At 45.9% G+C, this 17,179-nt stretch overlaps 1 protein-coding gene across 1 annotated transcript; it reads right to left on the bottom strand.

Annotated features, from left to right (window-relative positions):
* Window positions 1–5,011: 5,011 nt before the first annotated feature.
* Window positions 5,012–7,139, bottom strand: LOC101766758 (indole-3-glycerol phosphate lyase, chloroplastic). Its single transcript, XM_004981369.4, has 6 exons — window positions 6,794–7,139; window positions 6,306–6,704; window positions 6,113–6,190; window positions 5,929–6,006; window positions 5,742–5,801; window positions 5,012–5,291 (listed from the first exon to the last, which is right to left on the bottom strand). Exons 1-6 carry the CDS (start codon window positions 7,043–7,045, stop codon window positions 5,157–5,159), a joined length of 1,002 nt encoding a protein of 333 aa, XP_004981426.1. The 5' UTR covers window positions 7,046–7,139; the 3' UTR covers window positions 5,012–5,156.
* Window positions 7,140–17,179: the final 10,040 nt, after the last annotated feature.

The following is a 17,179-nucleotide window of genomic DNA, read 5'->3' as shown; positions in this document are numbered from 1 at the left end:
GTGAATGCACGACGACGGAAAAATTTCATACAAAGGTTATATAAAGGATAAGGCTGGGCACTTTCACATACTGAAAAGGCAACGGTGGTGACAAATAACTTCACGGGTGCCATGAAACGACCGCTGCCAAGGCAAAATGACATCAACCGGGACATCCTGAATTTGCAATGACATAACTTAGAGGACCTCGACTTGGCCTTCACAAAAGAGGAGATCAAACGGGCAATTCAGCTAATACCGAGTGACAAGGCGCCGGAACCGGATGGGTTCACTGCTGCGTTCTTTCAAGAATGCTGGGACATTATTAAACACGACGTCATGAATGCCGTTAATGCTTTTCACCTCCTCCGCACTTCAAGCTTAAGCCTAATAAACTCCGCTAACATTATCCTGATCCCAAAGAAGGAAGGATCTGAAGATATATGCAACTTTCAACCCATAAGCCTCATCCACTCGTTCATCAAAATTATAACAAAAGAAATGGCTGCACGACTCGCGCCGCACATGAATTCTATTGTCTCTAAGAACCAGACTGCCTTCATAAAAAAACGGAGCATCCACGACAACTTCATGTTTGCTAGAACTAAGATCTGGTGCCTCCATAGAAACAAGACTCCACCCTCTTCCTAAAGCTTGATATTGCAAAGGCTTTTGACTCTATTAAATGGGAATACCTACTACCCCTCATGTAGAGATTAGGTTTCCCTGCCTGCTGGTGCAACTGGGTTGCAACCCTCCTACACACATCATCCTTGCGGGTACTCCTCAATGGCACCCCAGGCGTGCCGATCAAACATGGGAGAGGATTAAGACAAGGGGACCCATTATCCCCTCTTCTTTTCATCATTGCTATAGATCCACTACAAAAGCTTTTGAAGATAGCGACTGACCGGGGATATCTATCAAAACTGCCGGGCCGCACGAACAACCTAAAAGTCTCAATGTACGCTGACGACATGGCCATCTTCATCAATCCAATGCATAACGACATATCCAACTTGATGGAACTCCTCTCACGGTTCGGAGACGCATCAGGCCTAAACACAAATTTCCACAAATCTACGGTCGTTCCATTAAGCTACGCAGGCCTCGACTTGGATGAGATATTATGCTCCCTACCGGCCAAGCGTGGCAGCTTCCCAATCAAATACTTGGGCCTTCCATTAACTACCTAGAGACTGCGGTGTGTAGATTTCCAACCTCTAATAGACAAGAAGGTAGCGAAGCTGACCATCTGGAACGGGAAGAACATTAGTCATGCCGATCGTCTGACTCTTGTTAAATCGGTGCTCACATCACAGGTCATCTACTACCTTACATCTCTATGAGCGCCAAGGAGCGTCCTTAAAGAAATTGATAATAAAAGGAAACTATTCCTATGGGCTGGAGCAGAAGTGCTTACAGGCGCTAAATGCAAAGTCCATTGGGCAAGATCGGCTCGCCCCACCAACATGGGTGGCCTAGGCATTTTACACCTCAGGCGCTTTGCAAGAGCGCTAAGACTACGCTGGCTATGGCGGCAGTGGTCAGATGATGATAAACTCTAGAATGACGATGACTTGCCATGCTCCAGAACCGACCAACTACTATTTGCAGCTGCAACATCTATTGAAGTCGGAGATGGGGCAACAACTACTAGCGCTTGGTTACAGGGACAATGCCCCTGCGATATGGCACCGCACCTATTCCAGATCAGTCACTGTAAGAAAGGGTCACTCAAACAGGCGCTAACAAACAATAAATGGATAAGAGACATTAATCTGCGACACCATTCATTTTCTGCACAACACTTTGTGGAATTCATTTTGTTGTGGTGCGCAACACGGGAGGCAAACCTGCAGCAGGATGTAAGGGACACAATACGATGGAAATTCACAAATAATGGATAATACACAACCACGTCCCCTTACCGTGCACAGTTCATTGGATTGTCACAAACAAACTTTCAAAAAATTGTTTGGAAATTATGGACCCCTCCGAAAGGCAAATTCTTTGCATGGCTACTGCTACAAGACTGGGTGTGGACATCTAATAGACTACAAGCTCGGGGATGGGCTAACTCTGGAAACTGCCCCCTATGTAGAAGAACAAAGACTGCGGCCCATCTTTTTCACCGAATGCAGATTCACCAAGCAGGTCTAGGAAGAAATGGCCCATTGGACAACCACAAGCAACTTGCTTCCGCATAGGTGGCCACAGACGGTCTCAATGCATCAATGGTGGTTGGAACTGGCTAAGACGGTGTGCACGGATCGGCAGGGGCTAAAATCACTTATTATCCTAGTATGTTGGGTAGCATGGAAGGAGCGCAACGCTAGAATCTTCTATCACAAAGAAGCGACCACTCAGCAGGTCACACAACTCATTAAAGATAAGGCGTCCATATGGATGATAGCCGGAGCAAAGCACCTGGCAAACCTAGTGCATCCATCCTAATGTCTATTGTTGCGCCCGCCACCCCCCTTACTGACGGGCAGGGGAATAATTCCTTTGTGTCGCTTTTTTTACAGTAATTTGTATATTTTTGGCCTCTAAAGACCTCCAATCTCTTTTTAATATAACAGGCAGCTCTCCTGCCAGTTTTTTAAAAAAAACGTTCGTGCGGGGACCTGTAACGCCGTTGACGCTCACCTGTGACGGTTGAATACGACAATTACCGAAATGTTATCGCCCGGGTCGTTGAAGCCTGGATGACGGGCCCGTCAGCGGCGTAGGGGTCGGAGAAGGGTACGCCGAGCTCGATGACGTCGGCGCCGCAGTTTTTTTTTTCCAGAGAAGGAAATAGAGCAATATATAATGGATGGAGGCCCTGCAGTTTTGAGCAACAGTTGACTTGCCGATCAGTCATGTGTGCCCCGAAACCCTGCAGCAGACTACAGATGTTACCGCTTGCACGCTTGTCGTCAGTGCGTGCAACATGTGCCTACCGTTTCAGTGTATCTTTCCAGTATAGTTCCCTCTAAATTATATCGAAGCCGCCGGCTGAAGAGAAATAAACCACATGGAGCTACCCTGCATGATTTTCTTTTTCTAGGATGGTTTGTGATTCCCGGCATATATTTGAAGTCAACAGCGCAATACGCAATAGATAGATATTGTGTGACAAATGTTTGCCCGGTCCACCTTGAAAAATTGCGAGTAAAAATTTTCTGGCTTCATCCTGAATCGGACTACTTGTCAGCAACCAACCAGCTAGATTATTGATTTTTATAATGTACATGCTAACAGCCTAATATAACGAGGGATATGGTACCTCATGAGTCCCCACCGATCAGGATACTGGCCGAACCTGATAAATGGCCCGTCCGACTAGGGCATGCGGGCCGAGGACATGAAGTTATTTGAAGTGCACATCAAGGCAACAAGACAACCTGGATTTCGTGGAACACGTGTTGTAATCCGACTCAGATTAACTTCCATGTAACTACCGAGTAGATTAGATTCAAACCGACTTGTAACCCTAGGTCGTCAGCCCATATAAGGTGGCCAAGGGAGCCTCCCAAGGGTATCTAAGCATTGAGCAATATAATCCACCAAAACACAGGACGTAGGGTATTACTCCTCGGAGACCCGAACCTGTCTAAAACTCCTGTGTCCCCTTCATGTTCTCGCGATCACCTTTGAGTTTTTGTTTCGCAATCGCCTTCACCTACAAATCAATCACTTGGGTAACCCCTGGTGGACTGCCGAGCTACTAAATCCGACAGTTGGCACGCCAAGTAGGGGGTGGTTGCGAGACCCTTTTGGTGACCTCGATGGCATCCCATCCTGGAATTGTTTTCCCCGAGAGCATGAAGGACTTCCTTGCCAACCCGGTTTAGATTTGTTTCGGGACCATGCCGGTAGATTCCAATCCGACCACTTCTTCCGTCGACTCGACGTCTTCTGCCGACTCGGCGTCCAGCACCAGCTCAACTTCCGTCAGATCCGCTCCGGAGGAACAAGTTCTCCACCCAAGGATCGTCATGCCGCTTGCCCAGCAAGTCGGTGAACTCTCTCTCTCTCTCTCTCTCTCTCTCCGAGAAGATTCCAAATCTACTCGCCATCACCCGCCCACCCATGCCCTCTGACCTGATCGCGGGGCCGGCTCACATCAGTAGCACTATTGCTGAGTGTATAAACCTGTCTGAGGTGGCGCTACGTTCAACAAGGTTAGCGCAGGGTCCGTCCCGCGTCCCCTTCGATCCGCGGAACTCGGCCACCGAGTACTCCGCTAAACTTGACCAGGCTTTCCAGATCCAATCTGGAGACCCACCCGAACCTGCCTAGTTTTTGGACTGCGATGAATTCCAGGTGCCTCACATCATCCTAACGACAAATCCCTATGGAAGCGACGATGAGAGCAACTCCTCCACGCCCGATCGAGAAGCTTTCGTGGTCTCCGCTGATGAGCCACCCCGGATGGTGAAACGGAATCTCAGGAAGAAAGTCGTAACGCCAGGAATCAGAACCACGCAGCACGGTGCCAACAGGAGCAAGCCAACGCCCAGCAACAACCTGCTGCTAACGCAGATGCAGCAGGCAACTAGCACCAACAGCTGCGCAACGACCATGACAATGCCGACCAAGGCGGTGCTCGGGATAGACGCAGGCGCCATGTACGCATCCATAATCTATTAGCTGACCTCGAGCAAGCCAGCCACAACGTCTTTGCTACACCCCAGGCCAACCTGGGAGCCGCTTTCGCCGGCCTGGAAAATCTTCCAGAGTTGGACCAGATCTGACAGATCCAGGCATGACTCCAAGTCGCCAACAATCAGATCGAGGAGCAGATCAACAACCGACCCGCACACTCTCGATCCAAAGCTACTCGACACTCTCGGAGCTGATTCGAGCATAGCAGATCCAACCACCGACGAGGCGACCGCGCAGGAGGTTGGATGGAGCCAATCCACGAAGAAGTGGTGGACCAGAACGCAAACCCACCCGCCAACAACGACGTCGACAACAACGCCTACAACGACCAACAGCATGACAGCAATGACAACCGCCGCGGCGGCGGGAGAGGCAATGATGAAGACCGCAGCCGACCATGACGATAATGAGATCTCGATCGACACTAAGATACAAAGCATCAATGACTAGTGTACATCTTTCTCTGTCGGAGACCAAAGAAGAGTCGAGCTGATTTATTGGCACATGTATATATCTACGCATTATGGCAGTGCATTCTTCATGCTCCGGGCATATTCCTCTAATCTTTTCAAACCTTCTTTGGGAGACCCCGCTTCACCCAACTGCCTCACCATTGCGCTGCCAATAATCACCCCATCTGCACCCCACTCTGCAATCTGGCCATGAACAATGTGCGGAGAAATATTCAGTCAGATTGTGCAATGAAATGCATGAATAAGGGGGTGTTTGGATACCTCCAGCTAAACTTTAGTACCCGTCACATCGGATATTTGATACTAGTTAGGAGTATTAAACATAGTCTAATTATAAAACTAATTGCACAGATGGAGTCTTATTCGCGAGACGAATCTATTAAGCCTAATTAGTCCATGATTTGACAATGTGGTGCTACAGTAACCATTTGCTAATGATGGATTAATTTAGACTTAATAGATTCGTCTCACGAAATTAGACTCCATCTGTGCAATTAGTTTTGTAATTAACTCATATTTAATCCTCCTAATTAATATCTGAATATCCGATATAATCCTGCTAAAGTTTAGCCTTTCGTATCAAACACGCCCTATGCTTGTCAGAGTTTTATGTTAGTAATGTTTTTCTCTTACCTGCTTTACATGCTCGGGTTTCGAGATGCCAAAGCCCACAGCCACAGGTTTGTCAATGACCTGCAAGCATAAATACGAGCTCAGTGATTGATAGTATTCGATCTTCACAGTGGAACCACGCTGTTGTCTGTTAATAAAGATAAAATGAAAAAATGTACTTTTAATTCCTTTTTTGCATGACGTGTACCTGTTTAACCTCCTTGATAAGGGACTCGACACGTGCGTTCACGTTTGCGCGGGGACCCGTAACTCCAGAGACGCTCACCTACGATGATTGATAAGGATGATGAGGAATTGTTATCAGCAAGTTCAGCACAAGCTAAGCTTTCAAAGACAATTTGGATTGAAGCATTTTATACACCGGTACTTACCAGATAAACAAATCCTTCTGATGCTTCTGTGATCTCCTTCATCCTATCTTCTGGTGTACTTGGTGTTGTGAGCAGCACCTGCATGCAGCCATTGTTCATGTCATGCACAAGCTTTCTTAATTGTAATATAAAATAGGAAAATGCTTCTCCTTCATAAAAGGTACAACTTTTTCTGGATGGTGAATGGACCTACCAGCTCGAGCTCGTTCTTCATAGCTTCACTCCTGAGAGCACACGTCGCCGCATACGGGAGATCAGGTACTATGAGACCGTGAGCACCGGCTTCTTTGGCGGCGGCGGCGAAGTCAGCGAGCCCCCTGTGCACGATGGGGTTGAAGTAGGAGAAGAGCACCACCGGGCACGACAGCTCCGGCGTCACCTCCTTCAGCATCGCCAGGACACCGTCCGGCGTCGTGCCGCTCGCGAGCGCCCGCGCCGTCGAAGCCTGGATGACCGGCCCGTCGGCGTAGGGGTCGGAGAAGGGCACGCCGAGCTCGATGACGTCGGCGCCGCAGGCGTCCAGCAGCCGCAGTGCCTCCGCCGTCGTCGCCAGGTCGGGGTCGCCGGCGGTGATGTACGGGATGAACGCCGTCTGCGGTCATGCACACGGTAAACCAGAGCTAGGTAAGAATCCGTACACGCAATCCAAGGCTACATTCTACATACGACAGGAGTACACACCTTGCCATGCGCCTTGAGCCTGGCCATGGTCTGCGACACCGGCAGGCATCGTTTGCCCGCTGACCTGGCCGGCGCCGGGGAAAGCGGAGCCGCCGCCGCGGCGACCGCCCGGATGACGACCGCCGCTGCAGCCTTCCCCCGCCCCGCCGGCATCTTCACCGCCGCGGTCGCCGCCAGCCTCGAGAGCGACGGCTGATCCGCCGGCGAGAAAGTGGAGTAGGAAGTCGATGCAGCTTTGATCGCGAAAGCCATGTCGCAGAACTGTTTCTTGATCGATCGATCAGTCGAAGCTTATCCGCTCGTGTGCGGGGGTTGCTGAGCTTGTTTCTCTCGAACGCTGGAAAGCTCGGTGCTCTTCGTTGGGAGGATGGGATGCTTCTGCCCACGTTTATATAGCCACTGCCCTCAGCGGCGGCAGCAGCAGGGTCATGCAGCAAGTCGTCAGCGACGCGGCAAGGATTTGCCGGCGTGCAAGTAATGGGCCGGGTGCGCGTCGATTGAGATGCGTGCATGGGCATCGATCGATTGTATTGTATTGTATTCGCGTGCAAAACACGTGTGAGGGTTTACTGGTTTCGCATGTTTAATTTCTCTATCCTGGAGCTTTCACTGTGCACCTTTCGAAATAGAAAACCTTGATCGCAACAGACACCGAATGCATTCTTGCGCACGTTTTTACAGAAAAGGTTACGGCTAGAATGGAGAAAGTGTGTAATACTCCTTCCACCCCAAATTGTACGTCGTATTGACTTTTATAGATACATATACTTTTACTGTACGTATGTATCTAGAAAAATCAAAAGGATCTGCTATTTGAAATGGATGAAGCAGTAATTATCTTTCTAGGTAGAAAGGTGGCTACATATATACTACGTAGGGCTGACAAAAAAAACACTATTTCATAAAAAAATCACTAAGCTGGCTCGTTTTGAAATTATTTTCCTGAATAGAGGGGTGGCTGCACCTGCACGTATACATTTTTTTTTAATTTGCTCCGGTTACAACATTTTTCTTCTGTAGTTAGATGATCTTGATTGAGGTTGATTTTACTCAAGCTACTTACCTCGCTCGGCTCAGTACTCTCGGTTTGAAATTAGGTCTCTCAAATGATAGGGAATGCTATAATAAATAAAAAGGAATGAATTTGAAACAAAAGCTCAAAAAAATCAAGGTTGCTCGTTAGCCACCCCTGCATGGTTCCATTCTATCGAAATCGTTTTCTCCCCTTTCCGGAAAATACGAATACAAAGGGCATGCCATTTCTCTGGCAGTGAAACAGAGACTTTGCCACGACCATTTGATGCTCATCCACAACACTGTCTGCGAAGCAATAATATACGTCTTAATTCACTTTGACACTTCCAAATGGATCAGCAAATTTTATCCTTCTTTCGCATTCGGCGGAGATGTGCAAACATCTTGCGAACATCTCCGAGCTGTAATACGCGGATCTATTGACTAAATCTTTACCCAACGACATGAAAAGTCAAGCAAGAAATTAATTAAACTCCTTGGAGACCATCAACGTAATTAGCACATAAATACAGCTGAGTTTTTTTTGGAAGGGGCTATTGCAGGCAAAGAGCCGGCCTGAACATTTATATCAAATATGCAAATTTAAATACTGCTGAGTCGTCCTGGCCGGAGTGAAATTAACCATATATTTCTGTTCCTTCTACTAGAAGTTCAAAAGGATTATGGATTAATGGCGGCTATTTGTAGACTTGACATTCTGAAATCGACCATTCCAAACTAGCTGAGCAAAGATGGGATCCGGTCGTCGTCAACAACAGGAAGCACATGCAATGCAAACGATGAAACGGGTGCTGACCGGAAGCTGAAAACAAAGTATACACAAGAGTCATTAAAGTTTTTATATGAACGGTTCTTCCCCTCATTCCTCCATTCAAGGGAGAGATTCAGAAGAACCAATTGTAATAATGTTTTGCTGATGCTATGGCTCATTATACCATTTGTGTTTGCTTCGCCGCCGAGGTTTACCGCGCTGCCAGTTCAACTACTCCATGTCCCTCACGGCTTAAACTTTAAAGGTTTCATGTGAATGTATGAGGATTTTTCAGCCAGGGGTGGAGTCAGAAATGGGCTAGACCCTGGGTTGAACCAGTCTTTTCCTCTGTACGCAAGAGAAAGTGAAGAACCAAGGCCACACAACAGCTTTGGAATTTGCATACGGACAGTAGGAAATACATGGGCTGGACCCAGCACGAAAACTGAGCATTTGTCCTGAGGCTCAGTACCAGTTGTATTTTGGCTCGGTACTAACTACTATGAGAGCATTAGTACCAGGCCTAACAGCTAGTCCCCGACGAGACCCCGTGAACCCCTTTAGTACCGAGTGACTAAAGGTTGCACAATAGTATTGGTTGAAGCCTCCAACCGATACTAATGTGCCTGAGGGCCTTTAGTACCAGGTGGAGGTTTCACCCGGTACTAATTGACAACCTTTTGTAACAGGTGAATCCTCCACCCGGTACTAATTGGTGGGTGGGGATCTGAAAAATTTGGACTTCGTTGGATTGAAGTCCACCGCACGCGTCCGCTCCTTACAACTAATTGGCAACCTTTTGTACCAGGTGAATCCTCCACCCGGTACTAATTGGTGGGTGGGGATCCGAAAAATTTGGACTTCGTTGGATTGAAGTCCACCGCACGCGTCCGCTCCTTACCGTCTTATCCACTCGTGACTCTCTCTCTCCCCCCCCCCAAACGGCCCTCCTCTCTCCCTTCTCCCTCCACGGCAGCCAGCAGTGCCCGATGGCTTCTCTTCCTCCCATTCTAGACGCGCCCCACCCCTCCCCTCTCCCCTCCGCGTGCCCCTCGTGGCGACGCCGGTGAGGAGCGGCGGCGGGGCGAGGTGAGGTGACAGCACGGTGGTGGGGGAGCGTAGAGGTGGAGTGGCAGGCGATGGTGCGGGGAGCTGCAGCGGGTGACGGCGCGTGGAGCAACAGCGGGCGATGGTGTGTGGAGCAGTGGGATCTACAACACGACGCAGATTTGCTGGCTGGCGCGGTGGGAGAGTGTGGAGGCGCGGCGGGGGCAGCGGGATCTAATGGGTGGTGGCGCGGCAGGACGAGGTGCGTGGCCCCACCTCTCTCTCTTTCTCTCTCTCTGGGCGAGGGTGGCCGGTGGTGCGAGGGGGCCAGCGAAGCGTGTCACGAGGAAGTGATGAGGACATCAACACGAATGATACATCCACACCGACACGAGTACCAATTTCTGATCCTATTACTCGCGCCCATGCTCGTCAACTTAATCATCAAGTGAATTCACTCTTGAGTTCATGTTTATTATATTTAGACCATGGAGACACGTGCACTCTTATTTTGGTTAGGAATCAGGGAGAAGATCGAAAGGGAAAAGGATTTGCGCAGGCTAGATTCGGACTGCAGGACACCACCAACTTGTGACGGTCACCACGGTTGCATACGAACTCGGATTGGGACGTTCAACTACTTCATGGAATCCTTATAAAGTCTGTTTTCATATGGATTTAGACTCAACTCCGTATCTATTTACATCTTAATGTTCTTCTTTAAAACAACCCTTAACAAAGTAGATAAAGTTCTATTTACAATTTCAATTTGACCATCAGTTTAGGGATGACATGTAGTAAAAAAATAAAAGCTTAGTTCCCAGTTTTTCCCATAAAGTCTTCCAAAAATGACTAAGAAATTTAGTATCATGATCAGAAACAATTGTGTTGGGCACACCATGCAAACGAATAACTTCTCGAAAGAACAAATCAGCAATATGAGTAGCATCATCAGTTTTATGACATAGTATGAAATGTGCCATCTTAGAAAATCTATCAACAACCACAAACACACTATCATGTCCCTTCCTAGTTCTTGGCAAACCCAACACAAAATCCATAGACATATCTTCCTAAGGAGCGCTAGGAGCAGGTAGAGGCAAATACAAACCTTGTGGATTTAACCGTGACTTAGCCTTTTGACATGTCGTGTAACGAGCAACAAATCTGTCCACATCTCTTCTCATCTTTGGCCAAAAGAAATTACCAGCAAGTATGTCCTCCGTTTTCTTTACTCCAAAATACCCCATCAAGCCACCTCCATATGCTTCTTGCAGCAAAAACAAACAAACAGAGCTAGCTGGAATGCATAGCTTGTTAGCTCTAAACACAAACCCATCACTAATGATGAATTCGTTCCATCATTTCCCATCTTTACAATGTAGCAACGCATCTTTAAAATCAGCGTCATGAACATATTGGTCTTTAATTGTTTCTAATCCAAAGATTTTGTAATCAAGTTAATTCAGTAAGATATATCTCCTAGACAAAATATCAACAATAATATTCTCTTTCCCTTTCTTGTGCTTAATAACATAAGGAAAAGATTCAATAAATTCAACCCACTTAGCATGTCTACGATTCAATTTTTCTTGACTATGAATATGCTTCGATCAGAATGAATAACAAATTCTTTGGGCCACAAGTAATGCTGCCATGTTTCTAATGTGCAAACAAGAGCATACAATTCCTTGTCATAAGTAGAATAATTCAGAATAGGTCCGCTCAATTTTTCACTAAAGTATGCAACAGGTTTGCCTTCTTGTAATAAAACACCACCCAATCCAATTCCACTAACATCACATTCAAGCTCAAAAGTTTTATTAAAATCAGGAAGTTGGAGAAGGGGTGCATGTGTCAACTTATCTTTCAGCATATTGAAGGAGTTCTCTTGTACTTTGCCCCAACTAAAATGCACTACCTTCTTTGTAAGCTTATTCAAAGTTGCAGCAATGGTGCTGAAGTCCTTCACAAAACGGCGATAAAAACCAACAAGTCCTAGGAAACTCCGCACCTATGTGATAGTCTTTGGTACAGGCCATCCCTGTATAGCTTCTACCTTGGCTTGATCAACCTCGATTCCTTTTGGAGTCACAACATAGTTAAGAAAAGACACTCGATTGGTGCAAAAGGTGCACTTCTCAAGGTTACCAAATAAACTTGCATCTCGTAAAGTATTAAAAATAGCACATAAGTGATCAAGATGTTCATCCGTAGAGTTGCTGTAAATCAATACATCATCAAAGTAGACTACAACAAATTTTCCAATTGAAGCACGCAAAACCTCGTTCATTAATCTCATGAAAGTACTAGGTGCATTAGTTAATCCAAAAGGCATAACTAACAACTCATATAAAACAAATTTAGTTTTGAAAGTAGTTTTCCATTCATCTTCCAATTTCAAATGAATCTGGTGGTACCCACTACGCAAATAAACTTTGAAAAACACAACAACACCGCTCAATTCATCAAGCATATCATCCAAACATGGAATAGGGTGTCGACATCGAATGGTGATATTATTAATAGCTCTACAATCAAAACACAAATGTCATGTTCCATCTTTCTTAGGCACTAAAATAATCAGAACAACACAAGGACTAAGGGATTCACGCACATAACCTTTGTCGAGTAGTTCTTACACTTATCACTGAATTTCTTTCGTTTCCTCCGGATTTGTCCTGTATGGCGCACGGTTTGGCAAAGATGCACCAGGAATAAGATCAATTTGGTGTTCAATACCTCGTATTGGTGACAGCCCCACTAGTATCTCACTTGGAAACACATCAGAATACTTCTGCAAAATGTTAGTAAAATCAGGGGGCAAAAAATGCTGCATATGGTGAATTGAAATTAAAGCATCCTTGCATACCAAAGCATAGGTAATAGAAGTGGAAGCAACCAATTCATTAATATCAAGCAATGTCCTTTCAATCTTATCTCATCTTTCTTACTACTAACAGATTTGGCATTTTTATCGCTCTCAATTTTAGTTTTTGTAGCTTTAGCAACATCATCACGCACAATAGCTTCAAGAGACATAGAAAAGCAAAATAATTTTCTTATCATGATGTATGAGAGAATACTGATTTGATCTACCATGATGCATACAATCCATATCAAATTGCCATGGTCTACCTAGCAAAATATTACAAGCTTCCATAGGCACAACATCACATTCAACAACATCATGATATGATCCAATAGCAAAATTAATTCGTATAAGTCTCGTTACCCTAACCTTACCACTATTGTTGAGCCATTGAATGTGATATGGATGTGGGTGCGGTTTGGTTGTAAGTGCAAGCTTCTCCACCATATCGCTGCTAGCCAAGTTGTTGCAACTACCTCCATCAATGATCAAACGGCACGAACACTCTTTAATGAAACACTTTGTTTGAAATAGTGTATGCCGCAGATTTTGCTCTGCCTTCTCCATTTGTGCACTAAGCATACACTGCACAATGAGGCTCTGATAATGCTCCGCATCCTCTGCACCAATCTGCTATACAGGTTGTTCCTCACTACCTGCATGGTCAGCAGCAAGCAAAGCAAGTGTATCTTCATCAAAATCACTAGCAGAGGAATACCCACTATCGTATTTGACCACCAAAGCATGCTTGCTAGGATAGTCACGCTGCACGTGTCCAAAGCCCTTACATCGATGGCACTGAACATCTCTTGTTCTACCCGTGGATGCCACCGAAGAGGCACTAGTGGCTAGTTTCTACGTATTCTTGGTTGCTAAATTTGTGGGAGGAGCACGTTGCTTGTCGCTGGATGGAAGGGTAGTGCCGACCGACTCGAGGATGGAGAGGGTGGAGGTGCACGTCTGGTCAGAGAGGTAGATGTGCACGGCTGCCATGATGAAAATTTTTCTGCAGAAATATTAGTCTTTGTACTAGCACGTCTTCCCTACACTCCCTTTCAGCTTTACGAGCAAGATGAAACAAACGGGTTACGTTAGTATAATCATTATAAGTAAGGATGTCCTAAATTTTCTTGGTTTAAACCACCTAAAAATCTAGCCATAGCAGGTTCCTCACTCTCCTCTAAGTTACAACACAGCATATAATTTCTGATAATATTCTTCTACACTTTTAGTACCCTATCTCAATTGTTGCAACTTATTTAATAGACCACGTGCATAGTAAAAAGGAACAAATCTAGCTCGCATGACTCTTTTCAAAGCATCCCATGTTTGTGGAATGTTATTAGGATATTTCTTGCCATGTTCTATCCACCAAACAGAAGCAAAATCAGTGAACTCACTAGTAGCAGCCCTAACACGTGTATTCTCAGGAAATTCATGACCTGCAAACTTTTGATCAACAGCAATCTCCCAAGTAATGTATGCATTAGGATTATATTTACCATCAAAGTGAGGTATCTTAAATTTTATCTTACTGAAAGCATCATCATTATTTTGTATCTCACGTCGTCGGTAACCACCCATACCTCTACGATTAGTACGTAGCCATCATCGATCATGAGCATCTTGGTTATCTTCTTTAGTATCAGCAACATAATCATCCTAATTATCCTCAACACGCTCATCCTTCTTGTTATCTCCATCACGCCCATTAGTGGTTTTGGCATGCATCTCATCAAAATGCCTTAAAAGAGCAGCAAGACTCTTGTCAATACGAGTAACCGACGCCTCCACCCCTTTAAGTTTGGTGTTGGTGTCGATCTGTGTGGCCTCCAATTACCCAATCTTATTATTCATCACCTGCAAGTCATTATCAAGTCCTTCTATGTGCTCCTACACTAGCTTTTCAAAATGTTATATGATGCCCTTGGTGCGGGGAGAACATGACATATTCTGACCATCCTCTGATCCTATTATGGTTAGACGAACAAAGGCAACCAGAGGTGAAAAAAACCCTACAGCTATTAGGATGTGGCTACTGCAAGGCGTTCACTCCCAACCTGTTACACAAGCTCTTACCAATTCTTACCTTGCTCAACAGAAGGGGACGACAACCAACAAGTCTACAACCGTGGAATGAAGTGTATTGGTGCTGCAACAACAAGACCTGTCAAGCTGTAGTCGAAATATGTGGAGTTGTAGCTGGGCTGAAGCAAGGACGTACTAGCACCACGTTAGTTACAAAAGGAAGCTGAATAATCGTTCAACGGTGGTACTATGCTGGTCCTAGCCTAGACCGTGCTAGAGGCGCGAGCCTGGACACAAAGGAAATCACAATACACCACTGAAAAATAATAGAGAAGCACAACGAACAGCCCCTTTTCTTCCTTTTTTTTACTTTTTTTTTTCTTTTTTTCAGGGGATCCTCAAAATTGATTATATAAACACAAAAGGACTTCACAAGAGTCACACACCACACAAGCTTTTTTCGGAAGGACAGGGGTACTCTCTCTCTCTCTCTCTCTGGAGTAAGCCGAGTTAATATGGATATGCAGGATGTGGAGAACTTGAGTATAGGTATGACTACTGCTGCACAAAGATGTATTCAGATTCGGACTCAAAACAGCAACAAGGCAGCTATCAATTCGGACTCAGTCCTGAGGGATATGGGTACCCCATAAGTCTCCATCGATCAGGATGTTGGTCGGACCTGACAAGTGGGCCCGCCAAACCAGGACATGCGGGCTGAGGACATGAAGTTACTTGGAGTGCATGACAAGGCAACTAGACTGTCCAAATCTATTCGGATATTGTGGGACGCGTATTGTAATCTGACTTAGAATATCTTCCATGTAAAGGCCAAGTAGATTAAATTCAAACTGACTTGTAACCTTTAGTCGTGAGCTTGTATAAGACGGCCAAGGGCACCCCCGCGGACATCTCAACTCATCGATTCTCAAATTAAACAATATAATCCACGCATACAAGACGTAGGGTATTACTCTTTGGAGGCCCGAACCTATCTAAAATTCCTTGTGTCCCTTTTTGTGCTCTCGTGATCACCTTCAAGTTCTTGGTCTTGCAATCGCCCCCGCCTACAAATCAACCACTTGGGTAACCGCAGTGGACTGCTGGGCTCATAACTCCGACAAACCCGATTCCAACTCAAACTTCAACACCACGTGGGATTCGGTCTCCAACAACTCTGGAGTAAACCGAGCAAATAGGGATATGAAGGACTGCTGCGTGATTAATATGGATATGAAGAACATCACGCAACACGGCCAAACAACCAACTCGGACTTTGGGATGCTAACCGATTCCAACTCGGTCTTTAACAAGATTAGGACTCGGTCACAACCAACCCTAGCACAAGGAAGCACATGGTTAACCGAGTTCACGTTGGACTTGAACTCTAAACTGCACTCAGATTCGGCCAACAAAGAGATCAAAAGGTAGCGTACAACTGTGACATCTAGTAAATTCAGTACTTGTTATACTTGTCCTTGATAGTTCTTCGGTTGCTTGCAAGACGAGTGCCCTAGTGTCCGGGTGACGCGCTCCATGAGATTGCGGCAGCCATTGGAGGTGGTGTATCGATTGCTAAGGCGCAACGTCCTTGGAAGACTGTAGTCGGGCCATGAACGTCGTCTCCATCCACCAATCAAACTATCCCACGCCCTCATCTCGAAAGATCGGAAATCAACCCTAACGGGTTCCTATCAGGAAGGGCGGCCGGCGGTGATGCGGAGACGATTGGGTGGGGTCCCCAAATTAGTACCAGTACTAAATATCCCCTTTTAGTACCGATTATTTGTCCTTGTACTAAAGGGGGTTTGGACCCGATACTGAAGACGCATTCCACAGCAGTACGGTCTGTACAATTCATGTTGCCGTTGCCGACTGCAACTTTAAAATCTCAGCAACACCATCTACGTGTGCTGCCGTTGGGTGTTGGTAATGAGTGACATCATCTACGTATAGTATTCAGTGACGTCATCATGTGCATGTACTCTCGATCCATTTGTTCTGTCTTCCCGTTTGCATTTGGAAGTGTTGTAGCAATACACATACAATTCATTACGCTAGTAAAAAAATTACAACTCGAGTTACCATCAGCTCAAACAATCCATATGCTCATACGCTCCTATCAGCTCAAACAATTCATGACGTCGTCACTTGCATCAGATTCCAGCACAACTCGAGTTATTCCGACTTCCGAAGCAATTAAGCAAAGGACAGTGCTTGAAAACAGGCCTATGAATTTAGTGACAGGGTGATCGAAGCCGTCAGCGAAATAAGGCCACGAGGATCACGAGGACAGTGACCCCTACTCAAAACCGGAGGTGAACCCTGGGCCATGGTTGGGCTTACGTTCTTGTACCGGACAACTGATCGTAGAAAAAATTTCAAAATTTCCCATGATCGAACAAGTTTTATTATTGAAATACTAGTACAATTAAATCTGAAATTGCAGCCTAGGACTGTCCGGCTGTCATGAGTATCCTAATTCTCGAAGAGGCTGCCGACTGCGAACGATGGTATCCGACCACGGTTTCGCAATTACGGCCGGGTTAAAGTAATCCAGAATTACGGCCGCGCGAATTCAACGAGTTTCCGGCTCGCTAGTGCAGCTTAGTGCTGACCGGTGGCCAATTTGAGTTGTCGCCGTCGCTGGATC

Source organism: Setaria italica, chromosome IX, assembly GCF_000263155.2.
Source record: "Setaria italica strain Yugu1 chromosome IX, Setaria_italica_v2.0, whole genome shotgun sequence".
NCBI lineage: Eukaryota > Viridiplantae > Streptophyta > Magnoliopsida > Poales > Poaceae > Setaria > Setaria italica.
Note: the sequence above shows the minus strand (reverse complement) of the source record. Positions and strands in the feature narration are given on the sequence as shown.

Coding starts and splice junctions, on each gene's coding strand:
- LOC101766758 (XM_004981369.4), bottom strand. CDS start 7,045: ATGGCTTTCGCGATCAAAGCTGCATCGACTTCCTACTCCACTTTCTCG. Junction 6,705..6,793: donor GGCTCAAGGCGCATGGCAAG/GTGTGTACTCCT, acceptor GCATGACCGCAG/ACGGCGTTCATCCCGTACAT. Junction 5,802..5,928: donor TTATCAAGGAGGTTAAACAG/GTACACGTCATG, acceptor TTATGCTTGCAG/GTCATTGACAAACCTGTGGC.